The 27,854-nt window shown below is 36.8% G+C and overlaps 1 protein-coding gene, 1 long non-coding RNA gene and 1 other non-coding gene across 5 annotated transcripts; 1 reads left to right on the forward strand and 2 right to left on the reverse strand.

The window, feature by feature from the left end:
• The first annotated feature begins 542 nt into the window (after nucleotides 1-542).
• On the forward strand, nucleotides 543-25,879 carry LOC136794793 (uncharacterized). The gene is made up of 3 exons (XR_010842001.1): nucleotides 543-658; nucleotides 14,458-14,551; nucleotides 25,733-25,879. It is a non-coding gene; the product is annotated as an uncharacterized lncRNA (long non-coding RNA).
• DBF4 (DBF4-CDC7 kinase regulatory subunit) lies at nucleotides 2,569-27,795 on the reverse strand. Of its 3 annotated transcripts, XM_059074151.2 has the most exons (12): nucleotides 27,468-27,795; nucleotides 26,044-26,216; nucleotides 18,831-19,013; nucleotides 16,970-17,020; nucleotides 16,414-16,483; nucleotides 16,134-16,210; nucleotides 13,718-13,754; nucleotides 12,484-12,529; nucleotides 9,480-9,608; nucleotides 8,896-9,010; nucleotides 5,781-5,902; nucleotides 2,569-3,762 (listed from the first exon to the last, which is right to left on the reverse strand). In XM_059074151.2, exons 1-12 carry the CDS (start codon nucleotides 27,511-27,513, stop codon nucleotides 2,784-2,786), a joined length of 2,028 nt encoding a protein of 675 aa, XP_058930134.1. In that variant the 5' UTR covers nucleotides 27,514-27,795; the 3' UTR covers nucleotides 2,569-2,783. The 3 variants fall into 3 exon arrangements, with proteins under 3 accessions (XP_058930134.1, XP_066897790.1, XP_058930137.1); XM_067041689.1 differs by lacking the exon at nucleotides 16,970-17,020; XM_059074154.2 differs by lacking the exons at nucleotides 16,134-16,210; nucleotides 16,414-16,483; nucleotides 16,970-17,020; ... (1 more) ...; nucleotides 26,044-26,216; nucleotides 27,468-27,795 and adding exons at nucleotides 15,049-15,117; nucleotides 15,805-15,831.
• Nucleotides 6,721-6,827, reverse strand: LOC131763130 (U6 spliceosomal RNA). Its single transcript, XR_009337529.1, has one exon. It is a non-coding gene; the product is annotated as a U6 spliceosomal RNA (small nuclear RNA).
• Nucleotides 27,796-27,854: the final 59 nt, after the last annotated feature.

The following is a 27,854-nucleotide window of genomic DNA, read 5'->3' on the forward strand; positions in this document are numbered from 1 at the left end:
GTCTCTCGGGTCATACCTACAGGTGTATGGGCCATCCTTTAAGACCAGATGTAAAAAGGAGGAAAAACCCAAACTCGCTTCATGGACTCGTTGCTTCTGTGGTTGCAAGCTGAAAATAGATAGCATCCTCCGTACAGCTCCACTCAGGGGTGGTACTGAAAGCCAGTCACCAGGGAGAATCTTCCCAATGGGCAGAGCTTCAAGAGGTGAAGCTTGAAGTCACCCCCTTTGTGTGGAAAGAGAAGTGGCCTGAGTTCAGAATATATGTGAACTCTTGGGCAGTGAGAAATGACTGGCTGTTAAGTGATTTGTGGACAGATTGGAAGATTGCATGTAAGGGGTAGAGGCATGTGGCATATGGGAGTGGGCATGAAATGTGAGCATCTTCATATCATATGTTAATATCACCCTAATGCTGGCACGATGGGTACATAAGCAAAAGGGCTACAATGGCAGGGATGAAAGCCATGTATGGGCTCAATGGTATGGGCTCCTATTCACTTAAGTTGATCTAGTGTTTCTGCTTTTGCCTGAAGTTCAACTTGCCAGAAACCGCGACCAATACTGAGCTCCTGATATGGCACAATCCCTCCAGGAGACCAACTTGGCACTTGATGACAAGTTGATCACACTAGGCACGGTCACTGACATATTCCAGGTAGGAGATCGTCTTTCTTGCTCACACCATCACTTTTTGAGGATTTGATTTATTGCCATGTCATACATAATTTCATGTTACACCAGGGGATTGACTTTATGGCGAAGGTGTTGGAGCCCATGGTCAGGTGATCCACGGTCTTAACTCATATAGAATCACCCAGAAGCTTCCTAAATGATAGAGTATTGGATTGGCCTGTTAAAGGCACAGCTGTAGCATTAGCTTGGAGGTGTGGAGGTGATATTTTTGAGGATGGGATATCACCTAGGATGCAGGATACACTTTAAGTTCAAAACATTTATATGGTGCTATGTCTCTGATAAAAGAATACATGGGTCTGGGAACCAACAGGCGGAAGCAGGAGTGGCCCTACCTGCCATTATCGTTCCTGTGTCCCTCTTGTAATTTGTGCTTCCCATTTTAGCAATTCCTGTTGAATTATAAGCTGCAATTACCACCTAGCCCCTTTGGGTTCCTTGTTCCAAGAGACCAGCAGACCAGGAGTCACCACCCTGGTAGGAGTAATTGATTCTGATCCATCTTTAAGAAAGAACGTGCTGCCCCAGCCGCTGGGAGTACAGGCAGTAGACAGCTTACAGCTGTCAGCTCCTGAAGGAATTCTCATCTGCAGAGCCTCCTTGCCCGGTCATGCCCCGTCTGAGTGGTTATTGAACCATTCAGTGATTTACCAGTCAGCTTCACCTAGCAACTGCGAGATTCTTGTGGGGTCAACTATGTCCAAAGGCACTCGTTAGAAAACATCCTACATGCTATGCTAAACTCCATTATAGAGTTTACTTCCTGTGGGAACCCAACCAGTGATGAGTTGCCGTTACGACTGTTTTTATACTGTTTGAAAGTGCTAAGACAAGGTAAAGGAAAAGATTTTATGGGATTACTATTAGGGGTAACTAATGTAGTCTTTGGGACCTCAAAGAGTTTTTGAAAAACAAAAAACAAAAAACCAACCACTTAATTTATCCCTTCTAAGATGTTTGTTAACAATAAGAGAACTGCTTTTGAAATGGTCACGATATGAGAGCATTTTGAAAATGGCTATTTGTCTGTTGTTACATGAGTTTACTACTGAAAATGATATGTCATTATAAGAACCCATACTTATAAATGGAATTTTCTGTCCAGTGTAAAAATCTTCCAAGGGATTTTTTTGTTTAAAACATAAATGCATGTATGCACTATAAAGGATATTTCAGTGATCCTCCTTTAAGTACTGGCATGAACAATAAAATTGTTAATTTTAGTTGACAACGTATTCATATAATATTCATTGGCACTAATTTTTATTGTGAACCATCTACAGGTGAGAGTTGAAATTTTCCTGATATTTGAATTTTCTCTAAATTACTGAATCGCCAAGTGACTGATCAAAGGCAATCTGCATGTTTCAAAACATATCTAGTTCTTTGCCATCCTTTCCCTTTCCTTTCTTGATACCAAATTAGGGATTAAAGAGTCATTTTTGGAAGAAATTACTTCCAAAGGTAAATAAGAACAGTGGGAAAATTATTTCATTCCATATGCTAGCCTGGTTAAGTTTTTCCCTCATGGCTTCTATTTATCTCTACAAATAACCTAACTCCTCAGTGCCAACACCCTAGCATGGTCCAACCAGTTCACCCTCATGTTTCAATGTTTCTGGTAATAATGATTTCCAGAACTCAGACACTGAAATACAATTTTTCCTTTCTGTATGAAAATTAGGTTTTTAAAAGCAATATTATCATGTTATCATGGAAATGTTTTAATAGACAGTAGATATAACTAGAATATCTAAATTTATAATGCTAAATATTGATATTCTCAAAATTTCCTTTGAAATTAGTTTTCACTGACATAAAGCAAACTTATTATTCATAACAGTTCTTAGAAAACAATTATGAACATAGTATGCAAAATGAGTCACAAGTTTATTCTACAATTTTTCTAGAATAGGTATTCAGTTTTGTAGAAAAATGCAAACATCACCTTTATTGTTAATATTTACATTTCATTCTGTAAACAAAATTGGCAAAACCTCACTCCCCAAACTAAGAATTTTTATACATATTTATAAAAATTTCAAGATGATCTTCATTGCTTCTGAAAGGTATTTATTTTTTTAAATCTAAAAACCAGAAAATGTAGACGTTGAAGGGGAAGAGAAAAACACTGATAACAGATTTGAATTTTCCTCTTCCCAAATATCTAAAACATCACATATACCACTGTTTTCAGTGTAGCTTGTGAAACCCAAAAATTCTGACTTTTCTCCACTGGTTTGAAATAAGTCTAGTAGAGATTGTACTGAGGAGCTACAAATTCTGTTTTCTTCTTGTGTAGTAAGAAATTCAGTTCTTTTCTTATCTAACTCCACATTTGGTTCCAGATTTTCTTTTTTATTTCTTCTTAATAGTATTTTCACTTTCCGATGGATTTTACCAGAAGGTAAACTATCCATATTCTTGATGTCACATGGGTTGGGTTCCTCAGTAGGGCTTTGGGATGGAGCCTTTGCCTGAATTGTTAGGTGCTTCTGTGAACTGCTTATTGGTAACAGATCAGAATCATGATGAAATACTGAATGAAGGTCCTTTTCCTTATCCTTTGCTGGAAAAAGCACAGTATCTGACTTTTGTTTTGGCTGAGATGCACTATTATTATCCGTACTGAAATGAGAAACTTGTACAGATGCCTGTTGCCTATGTGGACAGTGATCCACTCTTACTTCTAAGTCATTTTCATTTATAATTAATTTATGTTCAGGAACATCAAGAATGCATTCCTGTTTATTTTTATGTGGAGACAGAGATATAAAATTTTCTTTTATGTCATTTTCAGCTGGATTTAACACTGAACATTTATTAGATGTTTTATCATCATGTCCTCTTAATTCACTTGCAGGGTGTGGGATGTATTCTGAAGTAGACATAAACTTTTGTTCAGGTTCCTGGGTTTCTTTATCCAGGAAACCGTGCTCCATCACCTGTACATTTTCCCTGGAGTCTTTCTGAGAAGTATGTTGTAATTCCATCTTTTCTTTAGGTTCAGACTTTTTCAAAACATTTGCAGTAATAGGAGAAAGGGATCCAACACTGTATTTTATTCTTTAGAGGAAAAAGAAAAGAAAAAAATTAAAATTGCTATCAAAAATTCCTGAGTATTTAAAAACTAAATTAGTAAAAATCTTTAAAAACTGTTTATAAAACTTATTTAACTTAGAAAACACTGCAAAAATATAGAACTTTTACTATTTAGCCACATTTACTTTAGATGCTTTTGTTTTTTTGGCCACACCATGTGGCATGCAGGATCTTAGTTCCCTGACCAGGGGTCAAACCCATCCATGCCCCCTGCAGTGGAAGTGGGGAGTCTTAACCGATGGACTGCCAGGGAAGTCCACTTTAGATGTTTTTAAAATAATAAAACTTTAAATAATAATAATAAAACTTTACAGATATAGCTAAAAACTCTGGTGTACCACTCCTCATCCACATTCTTCCACTTCCTCCCAGAGGTAAGCAGTATCTTGACTTTCATATTTAAAACTACTAGATTTGACCTGAAACTCTCTTCTTCATGGAGCCTCTTAATATCCTTGGGATGCTAGTTTGTATTAGACAATCCTAAATTACTTACAAAGAGAAAAAAACTTAACAGCTCACTAATTATGTTTTATGTTATACATGTCACAGATAATGAAGAGAAATATAGAATTCCACCTGCCCCTTCAAAACCAGAATGGTTCCTTTTCTATTTTTTTTTTTTTTTTTTTTGTGCTAGGCGGGCCTCTCACTGTTGTGGCCTCTCCCGTTGCGGAGCACAGGCTCCGGATGCGCAGGCTCAGCGGCCATGGCTCACGGGCCCAGCCGCTCCGCAGCACGTGGGATCTTCCCGGACCGGGGCACGAACCCGCGTCCCCTGCATCGGCAGGCGGACTCTCAACCACTGTGCCACCAGGAAAGCCCTCTATTTATTTTGTTGATACTTTCACTTAAGACTCCTCTTGAACAAATGGAGGATATAAAATGTAAAAACACTAGTCCAACATCACTCTTCTTTAAAGTCCAGAGATGTTTAAGTGACTTGTCTACAGAGATAAAAATTGTGCAGATAATAAGATTAAGGAATAAACCAGTTTATATATAAGTACTAGTTCAGAATATTGCTGCAGAATGAGTTTTTAGGGAATTCTAAATTCTTACAATAGCCCATATAAGTTTTAATAGTTGGAAATATGCTTCCTCTCCAAATATTAAATCAGTCATGAACAATCATCCTGAATGTTACAGAAATAAGAGGTTTAGGAACTGTTCTACCCAGATATAGCCAAAAAACTTTCTAGTTCATTTTCAGGAGCTGTAGCTTGGTATCTGGTATCATATTTTATAGTCTTCTTTATGTCTTAAGATTGGTCTAAAAACAGATATAAGGACTAAACAACCTATTGAGTTATTACTAACTCTAGGGTATATTCATATGAAAGCATTTCTTTTTATTTTAGATTTATGGGAATAATTTTTTTTTTTTTTTTTTTTTTTTTTTTGCGGTACGCGGGCCTCTCACTATTGTGGCCTCTCCCGTTGCGGAGCACAGGCTCCGGATGCGCAGGCTCAGCGGCCATGGCTCACGGGCCCAGTCGCTCCACGGCATGTGGGATCTTCCCGGACCGGGGCACGAACCCGTGTCCCCTGCATCGGCAGGCGGACTCTCAACCACTGCGCCACCAGGGAAGACCGGGAATAATCTTAATGAGGCTCATTTTGTCAATGTACAGTTACTGTATACTGAACATCACTGTATTCACACTTTATACAGCTCGGGCCAAATCTAGTCTGCCATCTATTTTTTGTGGTTCACAAAGCCTAAAATATAAACTATATGGTTCTTTATAGAAAAAGTTTGCCAACTCCCCTTTTGGACTATGTTAAGAAGAGAACCTTAAAAGTAATAATAAGGTAAGCATTTTTGGTGGCGGTGGAGGAGGGAGAGAAAAGAAGGAATCATTCTTAACCATATTTCTATGCTGAAAATATAATCCTCCTAAGAACAGAAAACACTGGATTTATTTTTAGTTTAATGGTTTAATATTCTTGTAAAATTTAAAACTTGGGTTGATAATTACCTTTTTTTAGGCATGTCCCTTTCATATTCCACAAAGTCAAAAACTAACTTAGATACAATGTCATCAACAACTTGATAGTGATTACTCTGTGCAAAGTTTCTGTGTTGCTCACTTAGAAGATGCTAAAATAAAACAAAAAAGTATATAAATCATAATTATATTTTAAAAGTAATACTTTTTTTCTAATATTCTCATGCCCCTAAAATTAAGTATCTAATAACTACTCCAAAGAAATATCCTTTATCAGAACTTAAAATAAGTAGAATAAAAGTAACTGCTGAGAAACCACTAAAAGTACTTTGGTTTTTAGTCTTCCATTTTTCAATCAGAAAAGTCAAGTACTAATGAATTAGTAGTTTAAGGGAACTGAAAACGAGTGAGCTACATCAGAAAATGAAGATAAAGCTGAAGAAAAACAACAGTAACATACAGCATTTAGAGTGAGCTAATATTTTTGAAAACACTTCTCTTTACTTCTTTATTTTAATTTTATCCTTACGCAATTACCACTAAGTAATAAATACATGAAATGTTATGTAACATACAAGAATTCAAAACAAGAATCTAGAAGAGATTAAGTAAAAAAAGATGAAGTACAACTAATGCTGGGAAGAATTTAAAAAATTTTGATCTCAATTACCCAGTGCTTATGACTGAGTACTGAGAAGCTTTTCTCAATCTTAAGGGTGGTTAAGAACAAAAGTCAACAAGTTCAGTGTATTGGGATAAAACTCAGAGGAAACAAAGTTCCTTCTGAATAGGTGGAATCTCCAGGCTAATTCTATCATTTGTCTATCAGCTGATCAGGGAATTGTAACTAGAAGCCTGTATCAAGGTGATCATGGAAGAACATCATTTCTATTTCCCTAGTTTCGTATCATTTAAACTTTTTTTTTTTGGTTATCCATTTTATTTTATTATTTTTTTAACATCTTTATTTAAAACATGGGAACGGTTCACAAATTTGCATGTCATCCTTGCACAGAGGCCATGCTAATGTTCTCTGTATTGTTCCAATTTTAGTATATGTGCTGCCAAAGCGAGCACTAATTTTAACTTGCGATGATTTGCTTTTAATTCCAAAAACGAAATTCTTCACTGGTCACAAAAAATACAGTATTCTGGAATATAAACATATTCCTTCCTTGCTTGCAAAATTTACCATATACAAATTATGTATGCCCAGTAATGTTAAAACTAATGAGAAACGAAACATTAACTGTGTAAATTCAGATTGTTTATTCATGTTCTTGGAAGGAAAAATAACTAACTGAACTAAGAAAAACAACTTCCAACTTTTGTGTAGTTCTTCTCTACCTCCACTTAACTCATTTTATTTGTCCTTTAAGTCTTGATTTAAATGTCACTTTCTCAGTTGAGCCTTCCTTGTCTCTCATTCTACATTCAGTACTCTATTTATTACCACTACACTTCATTCTTCACTTTTCATCCTACTTGCAAATACATGTTTCATATCTATTTCCTCTGTCAGACCGTAAGATGGTAAAAGGGTAGGGAATATATCTGCCTTGTTTGCTGCTTAATTTCCCATGATCAAATTTGTTAAATGCATGCCTCGACACAGGTGGAACTGAATCACTGTGAAATCAAAGTTTCAAAAAACAAAATATTTTCTATATTCTTAGTGACTAGGGATCATATACATGAAAAACTATAAAAAAAATAAAAAATTAAAAAATATCCATCACAGCCTCTACTTTGATTTTCCTTTCTTGTGGTTGATTTTTAGCCCCAACATCCTCTGAGCATCAAATTAGGATCCAAAAACTGATATTAAGGAAAACATCCATTTTAGATTAATTTATTGCAAAAACAAAGTAAAATTTCAGGACCAATGTACAATTTAAATTTTCAAAATGATTTTTGGCAAGGGCAAATATTTCTGAGAAAGTTCAGCTTATGATTAAAAATAATTTTAAACTGTATTTTTCTACTTTATTATAGAAACTGAACACAAAAAACTGATACAAACTTTCAGTTATAAAATAAAATTCCAATTTAGAATCTGAAGACAGAGGCAGTTTATGAATCAGATATTTTCCAATATTTTTTCTCAACTTTCCCGCCATCTTCTACCAAAACCAAGCACCAAAACAGACCATCCTAGTATTTTAAAAATTAACAATTCAAACAATAACAGCTAATATTTAATAAGCACAGTGCCATGTACTGTCCAAAGTCTCATAGACAAGAAGCCAGGATTCAAACTTGGGCTAGCCTGGATCCAAAGCTCTTGCTCTTTTTATCAGTTTACAAATTGTAATTGTTCCCATTTTTAAAACTTTATCTTCATCCCATATATATTTTCAACCATTTCTCTTTCTGCTATTTCAAAGAACTGTCTCCACTTTCTTCTCATCCTCACATTAGTCAATCACTTGCCCATTTTTAAATTGTTAAGGCCTGAAGCATGCAGTGACCCATGACCCACCCTCTCTCTCTCCCAACATCCAATCCACTGCACATCCTCTTGGCCCCGCCTTTACAATCACATCCTCAAGCTGACTTCTACCACCATCGCTCAGTCCACCAACATCTGTTCTTTGATCCCATCAATCAGTTTCATTTAGCACTTTCGCGTTGCTTATTTCAACATTCACAAGTCTTGTTCCCTCAACTTCTCTCAGGTCTCTACTCAAATACCACCTCATCAGTTAGGTATTCTTTGTCTAGTCTAAATAAATAGCAACACCTTCATCCCTGCTTTATTTTCTCATAGCACTGATCTAATGTTCTCTCTATATACTTCACTGTTTTTTTATCCTGTGGTTAGCTCTCTCTCCTCCCCTTCCACAGAATGTAATCTTCACAAGGGTTGCAAATTGGTCGCTTTTGTTCAATGCTGTTCACCCAGAGCAGTAATTGGTACACAGCAGGTGCTCAATAAATATTTGTTGAGCGGATAAAAATGATTCTTCAATACACATTTCCCCACTTTGGGTTCTTAAAATTCAAGATAATTCTATCAAAAAGAAGTATCTACTACTTAACAGTTACCAAGTTGTGAACCACAATCAAAAGAATAAGCTAAAATTTCAACAGCAAATATTCAGTTTTAGAAATATCAACCCTCTAAATACAAAAGCACATTTACAGTATCGAGATCTTCGTATTTCTGCAAGCAACATTCACAATATCCCTTTTTTTTCTTCTCTTTTAACTGGAGTTGAACTGGGATTCCACCACATTTATCACCATCTGTTTGGATCCTGATAGAAATACATGGTAAAAGATTAACCGCTGAACGTAAGGAATAATTTTAAAAAATTTAGTCCTCAACTATCAAACAGCATCTGCCATAATTTGCAGAGATTTATATAAACTTTTAGCCATTTTTTTTTAGGAAATTGAGAAGCAAACTGAGAATGTAACGATTATTCTGGAGAATATCTCAGATCACTGAAAAGAAACAACACTTTTGAATTATTTGCAAATATTTTTAAGCTCCCCCCCACAGCCCCCATCTAAAGTGTCTAAATGTAACACACTTTAAAAAGAGATTCAGACTTTAAATCTAGCAAAGGGGCATTAAAAATATTCAGGGAAGAAAGCACAACAGTGATTAGAAAAACACCCACCCCCCCCCACACCCCCCCCCCCACACACACCATGGCATTAAATGAATTATTTTAAATATTTGTTTAAAAAGATAAAAAATTACTTGACGGTTAAACCAACCTTTGTTTAACCTGAGTTTGCTTTTGGGTGGTAGATGGCTTATCTATATCAAATGGACTGTAGGGCTTCTGAACAGAATAGTTTATAAAAGGCATACTGGTCAGCTGAAGATAAAATGGCCTATAAAGCCTAAAAGAATAAAAAGACAAATACATGAGAATCTTTATAATGAAAGAAAACACGTTTGAAGTCTTATATTTCAAAATCATGTAATTCATCTGGAATCTGAAACAAACAATAGGAATCAGTTAAATTTACTATCTTAACTATTTACTATTCTTTTTTTTTTTTTTTTTTTTTTTTTTCCGGTATGCGGGCCTCTCACTGTTGTGGCCTCTCCCGTTGCAGAGCACAGGCTCCGGACGCGCAGGCCTAGCGGCCATGGCTCACGGGCTTAGTTGCTCCGCAGCATGTGGGATCTTCCCGAACCAGGGCACGAACCCGTGTCCCCTGCATCGGCAGGCGGATTCTCAACCACTGCGCCACCAGGGAAGCCCACTATTTACTATTCTTAAGTGCACAGTTCAGTTGTATTAAGTATATTCACAGTGTTTCATAACTATTAGCACCTATCCATATCTACAGCTCTTTTCATCTTTCAAAACTGAAACTCTGTATCCACATATAAAATAAGTAACTCCCCATTCTCTCTTCCCCACCAGCCCCTCACAACCACCATTCTACCTTGTTTCCATGAATTTGACCTATTCTGGGTACCTCAGGTGGAATCATGTAGTATTTTCCTCTTATTTCATTAAGCATAATGTCCTCAAGGTTGATCCATGTTGTGGTATGTGTCAAAATTTCATTCCTTTTTAAAGTTGAATAATATTTCATTGTATGTATATACCGTATTATCCATTCACCTGTTGATGAACAACTGGGTTGCTTCTGCCTCTTGGCTATTGTGAATAGTACTGCTATGGACATGCATGTGCAAGTGCTTCTTCTAAACCCTGTTTTCAGTTCTTTTGGATATATACTCAGAAGTGGAGTTGCTGGATCATACAGCAAGCAGTTCAAAATTTTTGAGGACTCTCCATACGGTTTTCCATAGTGGTTACACCATTTTCTAATCCCACAAACTGTGCATAAGAGTTCCAATATCTCCACACCCTCACCAACAATTATTTTTTCTTTTTAAAATAGTACCCGTCCTAATGGTTGTGAGGTAATAGATTTCTCATTGTGGTTTTGATTTGCATTTCTCTGATATTAGTAATGTTGAACATCTTTTCATATGCTTGTTGGCAATTTGGGTATGTTTGGAGCAGTGTCAAGTCCTTTGCCCATTTTTTAATTGCGTCATTTGATTTTCTGTTGTTGAGCTCTTCATATTACCATCTTATTAAATATATTACTTGCAACTATCTTCTCCCATTCTATGGTTGCCTTCTCACTGTGTTATATGTCTTTTGCACAAAATTTGTAATTTTGACATAGTCCAATTTAGTTCTTTTATCTTTTTGCTTCTGCTTTTAGTGTCATATCCAAGAAATTACTGCCTATTCCAATGTCATATAGCTTCCCCCTATGTATTTTTCCCAAGAGTTGTATAGTTTTAGGTCTCTGACTCATTTTGAGTTAATTTTATATATTGTATAAAGGGTCCAACTTCATTCTTTTGCATGTGGCTATCTAGTTTTCCCAATACTGTTTATTAAAAAGACTGTCCTTTGCCCACTGAATGTTCTTGGCATCCTTGTCAGCAATCATTTGATCATATATATAAAGATTTACTTCTAGGCTCTTTATTCTATTCCATTGGTCTATGCATCTGTCTTTACGTCAGTACCAAACTGTTTTGATTACTACAGCTAGTAGTAAGTTTTGACATTGGTTAAGTGTAGACCTCCAACTTTGTTCTTCATTTTCAAAATTACTTTGAGTGTTCAGCGTCCCTTGAGATTCCATATGAATTTTAGGATGGATTTTTCTCTTTTTGCAACAAGTCATTGGGATTTTGATAGGGATTGCATTAAATCTGTAGATCACTTTGGGTAGTACTGACATCTGAAAATATGAAGTCTTCCAATCCATGAACGTGGGCTGTGTTTCCACTTATTGATGCTTCTCTAGGCCTAATTTTATTTTTTAAAATATTTATTTATTTTTATGGCTGTGTCAGGTCTTAGTCGTGGCATGTGGGCTCTCTGTTGCGGCATACGTGCTTTCTCTTCTCTAGTTGTGGTGTGTGGGCTCCAGAGCATGTAGGCTCTGTAGTTTGCAGCACATGGGCTCTATAGTTGAAGTGCGAGGGCTTAGCTGCCCAGAGCATGTGCGATCTTAGTTCTCCAACCAGGGATTGAACCTGTGTCCCCTGCATGGGAAGGAGGATTCTTCACCACTGGGCCACCAGGGAAGTCCCTCCAGGCTTAATTTTAAATTGTACTTTTTTTCTCACAGTAGCACATTTTTTAAAAAAGGAACATTCAACACATCTCTGTCACCTCAGTGAGCACCCCAGAGAATTAATCACACATGTCTAAATGAGTAACTAGAATTTCAAGAGAAAGAAATCTAATTCTCCCATGCCAAATTAGTCTACTTATATCTGTAGTCTTCATTAAGATTATTCTATAGAGCTTCACAATGAGTTTGGGAAAACTACCAAATTAGATGTTATACTCAGATTTTATATTTCCAAATAGTAACTAATAATTTCTTTTTTACAAATGTACATGCAGTCTTTAAGTAGTAGTTCTAAATCATATGGTATTACCTTTAGCCAGAGAACGGTTATTTGAAATACTGAAAAATGAGTTGATCTCATGATTGCTCTAAACTAGATTTTCAAGGAATTATTATCTAAAACCTACTGAAACTTAATTCAGTCCTTGAGCACAAAGTAATGCTACTTTTTGAAACTGTGCCACACGCATATTAATATCATATAAATCTAACGTAAAGGGACCTAACAGTATTAGCGGGAACAGTTTAATTAGTTAGATTTTCTCCTTTAATATTGTATTTAAATCATACAGATTGAATTTAAGATACTTACTGGTTTATATCTTCCACCTTTACAAAAGGCTTTTTGAGTCTACCTGCTTGGGAATATACAAAACATGATATTAGATGCTTACAAATCCAGAATTTTTTTTTAAACAAAACTACTCTGGCTAAAATAATCCAACTATGTATCCATTATCCATTTCATTTCAATTAGAAGTTTTCAGCCTCAGGTAAGGTATCCTACAATTATAAATCCACTTCCAAAGTGACAGAAGCTCTGTCTATATTCTGCGATTTTTAAACAGAATGGATCTCCTAAAGGATCTATAAGCAGAATTCAGGAGGATTTTGAGCTAGAACAGGAAAAAAAATTTAACTTTTATGTTCACTAATCTCTAACTGAAATTTAACATGTCCTTCAATTTTGCATATAAGCAAAAGAATCACAGTAGTATTAGCAGTGCTTATAATTTTTATTTATTTATTTATTTATTTTATTTATTTATTTTTGGCTGTGTTGGGTCTCCCTTGCTGTGCACAGGCTTTCTCTAGTTGCGGCGAGCGGGGGCTACTCTTTGTTGCTGTGCGTGGGCTTCTCATTGCAGTGGCTTCTCTTACTGTGGAGCATGGGCTCTTGGCGTGCGGGCTTCAGTAGTTGCAGCACGTGGGCTCAGTAGTTGTGGCTCACGGGCTCTAGAGCACAGGCTTAGTAGTTGTGGTGCACAGGCTTAGCTGCTCCGCGGCATGTGGGATCTTCCTAGACTGGGGCTCAAACCGTGTCCCCTGCATTGGCAGGTGGATTCTCAACCACTGCGCCACCAGGGAAGCCCACAGCTTGTAATTTTGATATCAGTTGAAACATATTTTCATATCATATTAGTTACTACAAATATCTCAAAGCATCATTTACACTCATCACTTCAAAACAAAATTATAGTAGCAATTCTAATCACTGCTAGAACTTTTTAATGTGTAATAAAAACAAGTATATAACTATTTTATACTGAAAAATATTCTGATAACTGAATTTCAATATAATTGATTTTCTTAGTAATATAATGATAAGAAAAAATGTTTTAAAAAACATTATTCTAACAAAGGTCCACAGACTTTACCAGACTGCCATAAGGATCAATGTTCTAAAGAAAAAAAAAAAAAAGGCTAAGAACCACTGAAAAAGTCATTTAAAGGGTTGGTTACATGATTTTTTAGAAGATTTTTATATGTTTTATTCTATTTTCTAAAAGCAAAACAAACACACTTAAGGAAATCAAAATACTTACTTCTTGCTTTCTGTGTGCCAATACTTACTCTTTTCCCCTAAAAAAAAAATTTATATATATATATATAAACATATATGGTGAAAACACTGGGCTTGAAAGTACAGTGAAAACAGCTACTGCAATTGCTCAATATCCTCAAGTTTAAAAAATCATATAGGAAAACAACTGAATAAAGGAAGGGTGATTATTGCAGTTTCATGGGGAAAAAAAGAGAAAAAGCTGCTTTTCAAAATTAACCAAAGAAATGAAAGGAAACAAAGATCATTCAGGAATTAAAGATTTTTGCCAGTGGTATGGAACTTAGTAATACAAGCTCACTTTTACAATACCCCCAACAAATATTTTGCATTTTAGCTATAATGTCTTCACAGAAAGAAATCAACCAATAAAGAAAAGGCATGGTTAGTAAAATAATCTAAAACTCTGGACAAAATCCAATAAGCAACTACTTGAGGACTAAAAGTAAACAAAAGCAGGTATATTGCAGAAGGAAGACAAAACTTAGAGAAGCTAACTTTAAGCGGGTACATTTCCCTTTCCCCTCTTCCCCTTTTCTCTTGCAATGTTTCCTTAAGAATGGACCTCTAGTCATGAGATTCGCAGCAACAGCAGAGCCAGTGGCGATTACTCCTATACAAACCCTATCTTTTTGGCTACAAAGAATCAAGATAGAGGCTCCTGCCGTTCAAAGAGTAAGAAGGGAATCCTTGTATTATTTTCCTCTTTCTTTTTTCCCACAGTTCTGACCTGAGAGTGGGCCCCAGGTACGAAACTGTAGCTGTAAAGGTGCCACAGGCAGCCAAACTTGGAAACGATCAAGATGTCTTTCAAAAGGTAAATGGGTAAACTGTGGCACATCCAGATGATGGAATATTCATTGATAAAAAGAAATGAGCTATCAAGTGATGAAAAGATATAGAGGAACTCTGAATGCCTATTACTAACTGAAGAAGCCAATCTGAAAAGGCTACATACTGTATGATTCCAACTATATAGTATTCTGGAAAAAGTAGAACTATGATGACAGTAAAATGATCAGTCTTGCCAGCAAATATTCTTAACTGGCAACCACAGGATCTTTCCAAAATACCTATCCAACCAGGTTACTCTCCTATTATCTCTCAATAATGTTCCAAACCCTTCAAGATAAAATCTAACTCCTTTATAGAGTGTGCAAGGTCCATCTGAACTTGCTAATTTTTCTAGCTTCATTTCCTGTCACTTTCACACTCAAAGACCAGGTTGTATTATACTGCAGAAAATTTCCAAAACATGCCATCCTACTTATGGCTTCATGTCTTTATATACATTCTTCTATAATATTTATTTACCTTTTAGGTTCATTTAAGTATTAGGTGAAGAAACAGTGGACCACACAAGAATGTTCTGAGATATGAGAACTGTAAGAAATCAAAGGGATGAGAGAAGTTCCAGATGAAAGTAAGTTCAAGGAGGAAGTGAACAATAGCTGAGAGAACCAATATGACTGGTTTAAAAAAGTGTACACTTGATTTGCCAAACTGGTCAGTAGTTTTACACCTCATAGGTTGAAGAGTGAATGGTAAGTGTAAAAGTGGAAATGTGAGATGTCTGGATAATATAAAGACTGAATAGTTGGTAGGGACTAGAGGTCAAGGAAAGTTTTATTGTATTTATTTTAAAGCAGAGGTCCCTAACCTTTTGGCACCAGGGACCGGTTTCATGGAAGACAATTTTTCCACAGGGGTGGGGTGGGGGGCTGTTAGTTGAGATGGTAATGTGAGCGATGGGGAGCTGCAGATGAAGCTTTGTTTGCTCGCCTGCTGCTCACCTCCTGCTCTACGGCCTGGTTCCTAACAGGACCCCTGTTTTAAAGGATAGAAGAGGCTTGATTCTATATAGAGGGTTTGAGGAGGAAGCTAGTAAAAAGGGAAGAAACTGAAGATAATGGAACATTAGGTCTAACAGATGACAATGCCCAATGCACTTGTTTAACAAATATTTTGTGGTCAGGCCACATAGTCATACTATATGACAAGATTTATAGAGCAGTTGAACAGTAAGCCTACTTCCTATTTATGTTCCCAAAAGGAGTATATTATACATACCAGGAGCTTCTCATGTAATATGTTAATTGTGCTGTTTTCCTTCAGAATGAACAAAAGTATGTTTTCTTGGTTGTAGCAGCAACCAAAGAAGAAAACAAAACTATGCCACCATCCCTGGAACAACTTTTACCTCATGAGTAAATCCTAAAGTAAAATGATATGCAACAATTTATTCAAATGACAGAAACATGCATATAGTACACAGGATTACCCCTAGGATATTCTGGCAGTAATATTTTCTACTTGGCAAAAAAATTTATAGATACATAAATAAAAACCAAGCTTACCATTTTCTTTAATGAGTTTAAAAATTAAGGAAAATAACATACCCCATCTCTTACAGAAGTACTTGATTTCTTGAGTAAATACAATTCTTTTTTCTTTTGTTCAATGTAGCATCTAATGTCTTTATTAAAAGAAAGAAGGGTTTAAGATTAGCATTTTTACCTTTGGAGTTAAAACGCTGCTATTTTCTTATAATTGTAGTAAATTTAGATGAAAGAATTACCCTTACAGGTATCTCTTGCTATCAGAATTCTATCTAAAATTAGGAATGAAGAGACAGACGCTTACAACAAATATTGTCAAAAGCAATAATAAAATCCTTACCATCAATATGAAGAACTTTTACTCCCCATGATAAGGCGTTTGATAATATACTGTTTGAAGGAATAAAATCCTGTTAAAAAAAAAGTTTGATAGTTTTTTCTAGGAAATTACTATTTTAAATGAGCTAAGTTGAAAATATTATCTGAAGCTTAATGTCACTGAGATGGTTATTCAGAACAGACCCTATACAGTTACAATAGCCATGAGGACATCAGTTTTTTTCTTCTGAAATTTCTAAAACCATTTCTGTTTAATACACTCCCATATTCTTGACAATTAATGTATGCTGTAGCCTTACATTTAATAGTTTCAAGAAATTATTTCTTTTAAAGACACAAAAATGCCACAGGCTTCAGAAGTGTCCAGTAATATTTTAAAAGGCCACAAGATGGAGGCATTTCTTCATGAAAAGCAGATTCTGTTCTTTATGAGATACATGCTGACATTTAGGCTTTTCCTATTAAAAATGAGGAAAAGATTTAAAGAACATCTCTATTTTACACTTCAGTTTTTAGTAAAAGAATATACACTGTGAATTTTTAAAATTCCTACTTACATGGTCCTTGATAGCTTTTTCAACTAATAATTTTCCTCTGCTCAAACATACCTATAAAAAGACCAGATAACATAGTGCCTCATTGGAAAAAATTTTAAAAAGATAAAATAGCTAAAGCGAGTAGATAAAATTTAAAGATGAATTTTAATATAAATATGAAATTTAAAAGTTTATTTGTACAAGTCTTAGTGACCATCAACATAATAAATGTACAGTAAAAAGTGATTTCCTGAGGGTCTTTGTAATAAGATCTCCTATTAAACAGTTTGTTTCTTCTTTTTTTGGTAGAGCCTAAACTCAGCTTAATGAGACCCAAGGTCAGTTCTGTAGCAAATGTTATTCAACATGAAAAATAAAATAGGTTGATCTGAAATTCTATCTATAATTAAATAGTAAGTTTACATTTTAATTTCCTATTTAACCAAAGATCTAAGGATATGAGTAAACCGTATATATTGTTTTTACATAGTATTTCACTTTTTAAACAAAACACTAGGAAAAGCAGTTGAAATGCTAATAGCAGCATTTAATTTGCAACTAGTCACTGGTATACGACATTGTTCCTCCAAAGAAGCATTAACTGAAAGAATGTATGAGGCTTCCTTGGTCTCTTCTTTGACTTTTTTTCTTCTTTGTATTTGTCTCTTTTTTTTCAGGAGGTATCTTTTACGTAACAATCATTTCTTTTACCTGTTCTCCTGTGCTCCCATTTTCCCCTGCTTTCCAAACGGCTGCAGTAGATAAGTTGGGGAGGATATTTTATTTATTTATTTTAAAAATTTATTTATTATTTATTTTTGGCTGCATTCGGTCTTTGTTGCATTGCACAGGCTTCTCACTTTGCTGGCTTCTCTTGTTGCAGAGCACAGGCTCTGGCCGCAGGGGATCAGTAGTGTGGCTCGTGGGCTCTAGAGCGCAGGCTCTGTAGTTGTGGCGCACGGGCTTAGTTGCTCCGTGCCATGTGGGATCTTCCTGGACCAGGGATCGAACCCGTGTCCCCTGCATTGGCAGGAGGATTCTTAACCACTGTACCACCAGGGAAGCCCCAGGGAGATATTTTAAAATAATTAATTTCAATCTAAAAATGAGATAAACACTATTTTTCAATCTCTTCCCCTTTTCATACCCAATTAAATCAATTTAATTTATCCTTCACTGTATCTTACAACTTACTGGCAACTGAGTGGTAGGGATGTGATGTTAGTAATTCTAGTACAGGGGATGGCAAACTTTTTCTTTACAGGGCCAGATAGTACATGTTTATATGGCTCTGCAGGCCATATAGTCTCTGTTGCAACTATCCCATTCTGCCTTTACAGCAGTAAAGCAACCAGTCAATATGTAAATGAATGGTATGTCTCTGTTCCAATAAAACTTACTTATGGACAATGAAATTTGAATTTCACATAATTGCCACTTGTCACAAAGTATTCTTTTGGATTCTTCCCCAACCACTTGAATATGTAAAATCCATGCTTAGCTCGCAGGCTGTAAAAAACAGGCGGCAGGCTGGATTTGGCCCATGGGCCATAGTTTGCTTACCCCTGCTCCGAAACAAACAAAAGGTTTCTATTCCTTCTTTAAAAAATGATCTGCTGTCACTCTAGTTGTAAATTACTCTAAAAATAAAAGCCATCACTAAATTCAAGGGCATATTTTAGGAGTCAGAGTGTGACTACACAAGCACTATTAGGAGAAAAATCACCTTTCTATATACAACAGCAACCTTATTAACGACCGGAAAGCCACACTTAATGTAGATATTATTCTACCTAAATGAACTCTGCTATTAGCCCACTCTTGAAAATTATAAAATTCTATAACCTTTCCCAGAGTCTCAAAGCATATTTCAGAGACTTACTGTATCTGGAGACTTAAATGAACTTCCATCATGGCTGGGATGAGGTGATGTGGTGGTTTCTGCAGTATATGCAGATTCTGGACTTGGTACAGGAGAAATTTGTCCCAAGGTTTGTGCAAATTTAGCTTCCTTTTTATTTGAAATAAGATAACTGATATCTTTGCTGAGAAATTCTTCAACTCGCTAAAGGAAAACAAAGTATTTTTAAGTAAGTCATATAAACCATAAACTGTTTCATATGCTAGGCACAGTAGAAAATGCCAATTTGATGCATTTTAATATTCTAAATTTCTATACTGTATTATTCTGAACCTAGAGTTCTGAGAAAGTACAATGAGAATTCTAATAACACAACAACAGCATGTAGTTTATATACTGTAATTAGTTTAATCCACATAACAACCCATAATACTAATATTATCCTTATTTTGTGGAGAAGAAAACAGAAGTTAAGTAACTTGCCTTGAGGGTTACACCAGTAGTAAGAAATTTGAACACAGGTACTCTTTTTTTTTTTTAACCTTAATTTTTTAAAAATTGAAGCATAGTTGATTTACAACGTTGTGTGAACACAGGTATTCTGTTTCATATCCATGCTCTAAAGCACTACTGTCCTATAGAACTCACTGTAATGATGGAAATGTTCTTTATCAGCATTGTCCAATACCGTAGCAACTGCCACATGTGACTACTGAGTACCTGAAGTGTAATTAATGTGACTGAGCAACTGAATTTTAAACTGTGTTAATTTTAATTAACTTAAATTTCAATAGCCACATGTAGTGAATGGCTACAATACTGGATTAGCACAATTCAAACTTATAAAGTTTTAACATCTTTCCTTAAGACTTAAACTATTAAAAGGTAGGAAACCCTTACTTTTAAGAATGCATGACTGAGACTTCCCTGGTGGCGCAGTGGTTAAGAATCTGCCTGCCAATGCAGGGGACACGGGTTCAAGCCCTGTTCCGGGAAGATCCCAATATGCTGGTGGAGCAGCTGAGCCTGAGTGCCACAACTACCAATGCTGGGGGCCCTAGAGCCCGTGCGCCACAACTACTGAAGCCTGAGGGCTCTCAGGCCTCCGTACCACAACTACTGAGTGTGCTGAAGCCCGCACACAGCAATGAAGACCCAACGTAGTCCCCCCGCCCAAAAAAAGTGTATGACTGTCTTGAAGAGAATTTCCCTAGTTTGAAAACCACTGCTTAAATGTCTGAATTTATAAACACATGTACCAAAGTCAATAAGTCAGTGTTGAAAATCACTGCCATCCAAAGGCAGGAAAATTTAAGTAGAAAAAATACTATTAATCATTAACTATTTGCATAAATGAGAGACTCAAAATATTTTAAGCAGCTGTATCTAATTTCTGTAGGTTCTCACAACATAAATGAAGATAATAAAAAATGAAGCAAAGTATGTAATTAGTTAATTTCATCTAAGCATTAAGCACAATTTGTTGCTAAGACCAGCAGCTGCCTTGGTTAAATGCAAATCACTACGTCCTTTTTTTCTGAGTAACATTTTCATCCACCAGTAAATAAAGTACATTTATATATTCTAAGGATGACAGACTCAAATGCCTACAAGGGCCAGCAAGAATACAAATGAATGATTACATGTCAAATACTCTTTTCATCTTCATAAATATGTGGCCCCAGCACTGCCAGAGCTTCCAGTTTTTCAAGAGAAGCCCAATCTCCCACCCATTAAAAAAAAAAAAAAATTGTGATAAAATACGTAACATAAAATGTACCATTTAAACCATTTTTGAGTGTACAACTCAGTGGCATTAAGTATATTCACAATGTTGTATAACCTTCCCCACTATCCATTTCCAGAAGTTTTTAATCATTCTAAGCTGAAACTGTACCCATTAAACAATAACTCCCTATTTTCCCCTCTTGCCAGCCCTTTTTCTTTTTAAAGTAAATTTATTTATTTATTTTTGGCTGCATTGGGTCTTTGTTGCTATGCGTAGGCTTTCTCTAGTTGCGGTGAGTGGGGGCTACTCTTTGTTGGGGTACACGGGCTTCTCATTGCGGTGGTTTCTCTTGTTGCAGAGCACGGGCTCTAGGGTGCACAGGCTTCAGTAGTTGTGGCACGCAGGCTCAGTAGTAGCTCGCAGGCTCTGAAGTGCACGCTCAGTAGTTGTGGCGCACAGGCTTAGTTGCTCTGTGGCACGTGGGATCTTCCCAGACCAGGGCTTGAACCCATGTCCCTTGCATTGGCAGGTGGATTCTTAACCACTGTGCTACCAGGGAAGTCCCTTGCCAGCCCCTTTTAATGCTTACTTTGTTTCTATGGATTTGATAATTCTAAGTACTTCATATAAGTGGAATCCTGTATTTGTCCTTTTGTGTCTGGTTTATTTCATGTAGCACAATGTTTTCAAGGTTCACTCATGATGTAGCATGGATCAGAATCCCATTCCTTTACAAGGTTGAGTAATATTCCATTGTATTTATAAACCACGTTTTATTTATCCATTCATCTGCTGATTAGCATCTGGGTTGTTTCCACCTTTTGGTTATTGTGAATAATGCTGCTATGACCATGGGTATACAAGTATCTCTTCAAGACCCTGCTTTCAATTCTTTTTTTTTTTTTTTTTTTTTTGCGGTACGCAGGCCTCTCACTGTTGTGGCCTCTCCCGTTGTGGAGCACAGGCTCTGGACGCGCAGGCTCAGCAGCCATGGCTCACGGGCCCAGCCGCTCCGCGGCATGTGGGATCGTCCTGGACCGGGGCAGGAACCTGTGTCCCCTGCATCCTTGCATCGGCAGGCGGACTCTCGACCACTGCGCCACCAGGGAAGCCCTGCTTTCAGTTCTTTTGGGTATATACCCAGAAGTGGAATTGCTTAATCATATGGTAATTCCATTTTTAATTTTTTGAGGAAACAGCATAATGTTTTCCATAGCAGTTGCACCATTTTACAATCTCACCAACAGTTCACAAGGGTTCCAGTTTCTCTACATCCTCACCAACACCTCTGTTGATAGTGGCCATACTAACGGATGTCAGATGGTACACCTCACTGTGTGTGTTTTTTTTTAATTGAAATATAGTTCATTTACAATGTTGTGTTAGTGTCTGGTGTACAGCAAAGTGATTCAGTTATACATATATATATATTCTTTTTCATATTCTTTTCCATTATAGTTTATTATAAGATATGGAATATAGTGCCCTATGCTATACAGTAGGACCTTGTTTACCTATTTTGTATATAGTAGTTTCTATCTGCTCATCTCTAACTCCTAATTTACATCCTCCCCCCACTCTCCCCTTTGGTGACCATAAGTTGGTTTTCTATGTCTGTCTCACTGTTTTTGATTTGTATTTCCCAGTGATTAGTGATGTTGCACATCTTTTCATGTACTTATTGGCCATCTGTATATATCTTCTTTAGAGAAATGTCTATTCAAGTCCTTTGCTCATTTTTAAATTGGGTTGTTTTTTGTTGAGTTGTAGTAGTTCTTTATATTCTAGATATTAAGCCCTTATCAGATGTATGACTTGCAAATTTTTTTTCTCTCATTATGTGGGTTGTCTTTTCATTAATCCCTTATCAGATGTATGACTTGCAAATATTTTTTTCTCTCATTATGTGGGTTGTCTTTTCACCCTCTAGATAGTGTCCTTTGATGCACAAAATCTTCTCATTTTTATTAAGTCCAATTTATCTATTTTTTCATTTGCTGTCTGTGCTTTTGGTGTGATAGTCAAGGACTCAATGCCAAATCTAACATCATGAAGATTCTCCCCAATACTTTCCTCTATGGGTTTTAGCTCTTACATTTTAGATCTTGATCCATTTTTAATTGTCATACATAATGTACAGTAAGAGTACAACTTCATTCTTTTGCATGTTGATGTTCAGTTTTCCTAGCATCAGTTGTTGAAAAGATTATCCTTTCCCCAATGAATGGTCTTGGTGCCCCTGTGGAAAATCAACTGACTATATGAGAGGATTTCTGGGTTCTCTCTTCTATTGCATTGGTCTATGTTTGTCCCTATGCTAATATGACACATTTCCCTTGGTTTTCCATTTCCTGTACCTCAAGTTATAAGTCTTTAGTAACGAAAAAAATCTTTTACAATCTGGTCCCAATGTAACACTGTTTCTTGCCATATCCCCCATCTAAATCCCAAGCTCAAGTCATACTCTAATATTAGCAGTTGCTCAAACAAACCACACAGACTATATTTTAAATATGTTCTTTCCTCTATTTAGTTTGTTCATTTTACCTGGTATATTCCTAGTAGGCTTTCAAGACTCAGCTCAAATTTTATTGCTGCTATAAATCCAAAAGGCAGAGATAACATTTCCATTTCTGTATTCTAATGGCAATTTCTACATAACTTCTGTTAAAGCACTGACAATGCTATACTGTAATTTATTTATTTAGGTGTCTGATGTTCCCATAGACTGAGAATTCCTAGAGGATTAGACTACATCTTATTTTTGCACTCCCCAGCATCTAAAATAGTGCTAGCATATGAGAGACACTGGTGGAATAATTTCTGAATGAATTTCCATATGCCCAAATCATAACCATTCTTCAAAGAGGAGTTCAGCTTGTGTCTGTACAATGGCCTCCAAGATTCCTTAGTTGGAAGTAATCTTTCCCTCTTATAACATTCTATATTACAAGTAATTGTACCAATGCCATCTCTGCTTAGATTAGAAATTGAGGATGGGATGGACATCAGATTCACTTTTGAATCTACCAAAATACTTAATACTGTGTCCTGTACTGTTGACTTAGTTTTATCATGGCCTTTAATTTATTAGCTACTGTGGAATCTAGGTCTTTAAAAGAGTAAACTCAAAACTTATTTTCTGATGACTCAAGGTCACACTGAACATCAAAAACAAGTAATTCTGTCCTCAAGTTCATGAGGACAGAACTATGCCAAGGTATCTGACCCTACATCTTTTCTTCTCCAGCTGTCTTATTTTAGCCCAAACTGTTTAGATATCAGCCTAAGCATGGTTGGTTTTATGACAGCAACCTTTCTTGCCACTACTAGAGATATTCCCTCATTATGTCAGCACTTCACTGATGTGCTCTCAGTGGTTGAATCTTCGAAATAAAAGGTGTATTTAGATGTTTTCATTCAGACTAGAGAAAACAAATGAATAAAACGGACAGTTTAAAAAAAGACGACACTGTTAATAACCTGAGGCAAAATAAATTACAAATGGTTAAAGGATCTAAGTAATCCTAAAAATTAAGTAATAAGCACAGGCCTTTTGAGGAAGATCTATCAATATTTAACTACACATTTCTTAAAGTTGAATCTTAAAACTTAAATTACTGTATAGAAATCAAAGTTCCTTTATAGCTCCTATACGAGATCTTTTTTTTTTTTTGCGATACGCGGGCCTCTCACTGTTGTGGCCTCTCCCGTTGCGAAGCACAGGCTCCGGACGCGCAGGCTCAGCGGCCATGGCTCACGGGCCCAGCCGCTCCGCGGCACGTGGGATCTTCCCGGACCAGGGCACGAACCCGTGTCCCCTGCATTGGCAGGCGGACTCTCAACCACTGCGCCACCAGGGAAGCCCTACGAGATCTTTGTAACAGTCTTTTTCAGTGATAGAAATAGTACTGTGCTAGACACAGAAATCATGACATCATGAATTACTGGAAAGATAGTGTGGGGGGAGATCAGAATTTGATTTAAAAAATCTTAGGAGAATTTAAAGAATAAAGTCAATAAATCAAATTCAGTTGAAAATCCACAGCTTTGGGGAAAAATTTGGAAACTTACGACATTAATATGCTCCTCATTTCATTGACCTACTTCAAACCATTTTAGGATAAAAATTTGAAGTGTATAAAACCAACTTTCAGCTCTCTCTCAGCTATTATCTAACGCATAAGTGAATTCAAAATTTGTTTCTTGCAAGTGCCTCAGGAACTGCTATGGGGATGAGAGGAGAGAGAAAAAGGGGGTAGGGCAAGCAATTCCTGCACTAGCTTCTATACTGCTGTTTCAGCTACAGCAATTCCCTTTTTATTGGCTTTACACATTGGACTTCTGAACATGGTTTTGTTTGAAGGGTTCCACTGCTAAAAACACAAATCTAAAATTACTGATTTAGATTAGAAGGGTTAATGAGTTTTTCCATCATATTTAAGAAAGCTCTCAAACCGTATCAGATAGCTACTTTGTAGCCACTGATTGCTAGAGGAACAGAATGGTGCAGTAGCACGTGAGTCCAGGTATTAGGCTGATTCTACCCTGGGTCAGTCACTTACTTCTCTGGACACTTAAGTACTTAATTTTTAAAATAAGGGATCTTTATTCAATGATGGCAGGTTATGAAACATGAACTTTAGGAATGCAGTCATATGGTCATTATGGTACATGCTACTACTATGACAAATGTGTGGCAGTTTTATTTTAAGAAAATGAATAGCAAAAAAGTAGAATAGCTTTTCAAAGACAGTTAAGTACAATATCATATAAATAAACGACTGCAAAAAACTTGTTACATGTTCTGCAAATTTCTATTCTAGTAATGGCAGGATATGTTCATATTATTCAAAAAATGTTAACCATGACAAAGTGCAGCAGAAATCTTTGAAACAGGAATAATCAGGAAATAAATTAGTAAAATCTTAACCTTGCTAAAATTTACCCAGTATTACCCTTAATCCTAAGAAAATCTTAGAATTTTACCCAAATTTTCTAATTTCCTAATCATTTACTCAATGTATAAGGTAGGAAAGAAGCACGTATTCCATATTTATAATCCAAAATCGTTCCCTTAATGACATTCATTCTGTTGAGACTGTATCAGTCAAGAGAAATTTTAACTCTGTGGTTTGAACAGGTTTTCCTTGTTCTGTAAATAACATCTTACTTTTATGTACTTCCCAATTAGCATAATCAAGGAGTTCCTGCCATCTGGAGGACATCCCAACATTACAATGAGAAGGCAATCAGCAGTTCCTCCAGGACAAGGGAGTCGTATTTCTCACACTTGTGAACTTCACACCAGACTAATAATCACAGAAACCCGAAAGTTTTGTCAGCCTTCAAAAGGTTAAAACAAATGACTGTTCATTAACAATAAACAGCTGATAAAAATTTTAAGCTTGGCGCTTATAAAAGTTTTTTTCCAAAAGGAAAATGTTAAATGATTACAAATTAGCAAGTTTTCCTTTTTTGTTACAGTGTATGGTTTAGACTTACCCCTCCCAGATCCTTAATGTCCTTTTGCAGTTTTTCAGATATGGTGACAGAAGGTAAGTCAATGTAAAATACTTTACCCCAGAGTGGCTTATATTTGGATTTTTCTGGTTTGTTATCAGTTTTCAGAGATTTCAAAGACGGTCGGTTTTTTTCATTTTTGACTTGGATTCCACCTATTGTTTAAAAAATTTAGAATTAGATCATGTTTTACGCAGACAGAAAATTTCTACTGTTTTAAAAATATTTGTTTATATGATAATATCACAGAGAGAAAAATCTTTATAATCCTACTAATTTAGCAGTCATTAACATTTTAATATATTTCTTTGTAGTATCACTTGGGATAAAGTCAAAATACTCTATTTTAACAGATACTATATGTCGCAAAACGACTACTGTTCACAGTCAATAGTTAACTCTGCAGGAAATATTCATGTGTTTATTCGTGTTTTATGCATTAAGGCAGTGAACTATGTAAAACCAATTTGAAAGAGTTTTCCTAGTATGTAAACTGCATGGAGTATTTACTCAACAAATACTCATGGAGCGTCTGCCATTCTGTTGAACACTCACAACTGGTACTTAAACTGTTGAACATTTAATAATGCAAGAAACCTGTTACTCAGAATGTCCTAGACCTCAAAGGTTCCTGACTGCTCAAGGTTGAGTTTCACACAGTCAGTGTATATATTAAGAAGAACTAAATGGTCCATTTGAAGAACCAAATCACCATTCATTTCATTCTTTCCTTTGAAAACATATCAAATCCAAACAGCTGCTTAAAAATTAACTTTAAGAACTCAATCTGTTCATAAGTAGGAGACCACATATACACACTATACCTATCAATATATACCCACACACACTATACATGTTAAAATGAAAAACTTACAGGCTGGAATGCTTTACCGAACAGAAGTGATTGAAAATGAAAGTTTGCTTTCGTTTCTGTCTGTAATGTTGAAAACAACAACGGTGTGTTTGAAATACAAACACTTTCCCTCAACTTCATGAGTAAGACCAAAAATCCACCCATAATCACCCAGTTTACTCGGGAAGCGAAAAGCCCCGAGCACATCTGCATTTAAATCGAGGCTCAAGCGGCAGCCTCAAAGGGTCGCAGCATCTGTGGGAGCCCCGGCCGGTTCCCGGGTCCCGCATTGTCTTCTAGTTTTATAACCGACGGCGCTACGAGGAATTTGCGGCCGAGGCTGGAGCATGGAGAGCGCCAGGAGCCGGGCCGAGATCCGTTCCCTTCCTGAGGTAAAACCCTGAAGCAAGCCTGCCTTCAGGCCAGAGCAGGATGCACGTGTCAGAAGAGGAAAGAAGCAGAGATCCAGCGCGAGAACTCTGAAGAATCAATTATGGAACCATGAAGGAAGGAAAGGATTAAAGGGACTGCAGCCGGAGGAGGGGCTTCGTACCCTGGAAATGTCCTCTGCTGTGGATCCTCATGGCTCTGGAGTTCATGGCAGCCGCCCGGCACCTACATGCTGGGTCCGGAGAGGGTGTCGCGCCGGGCGGTCGCGGAAACACGGCTCCTCAAGGCCCGTTGACCGGCCGATAGCCTCTCCACTTCCGAGGGCCACCACACCCACGCAGTAGAGATGCCGCGTCTGCCCACTGGGCTTCCGAGGGCGGAATGCGGCCTCAGGGCGCGTAGGAGGAAGTGGCAAAGCACAAACGAGTGGACTGCGGCGGTTGAAGATTTGAAAACGCGTCACGCGACCGCGGCGCCGATATGCGCGCCCCGCCCCCTCTCACGCCGTGCGCCCCGCCCCCTCTCACGCCGTGCGCCCCGCCCCCTCTCA

This window comes from Kogia breviceps, chromosome 9 (genome assembly GCF_026419965.1).
Source record: "Kogia breviceps isolate mKogBre1 chromosome 9, mKogBre1 haplotype 1, whole genome shotgun sequence".
Taxonomy (NCBI): Eukaryota; Metazoa; Chordata; class Mammalia; order Artiodactyla; family Physeteridae; genus Kogia; species Kogia breviceps.

Excerpts from the sequence above, each read along its gene's own strand:
- DBF4 (XM_059074151.2), bottom strand. The coding sequence starts at position 27,513 with ATGAACTCCAGAGCCATGAGGATCCACAGCAGAGGACATTTCCAGG. Across the intron at positions 16,484-16,969 it reads AAAAAGCTATCAAGGACCAT|GATTTTATTCCTTCAAACAG; the intron begins GTAAGTAGGAAT and ends TTTTTTTAACAG. Across the intron at positions 12,530-13,717 it reads TGGCACACAGAAAGCAAGAA|CAGGTAGACTCAAAAAGCCT; the intron begins GTAAGTATTTTG and ends TATATTCCCAAG.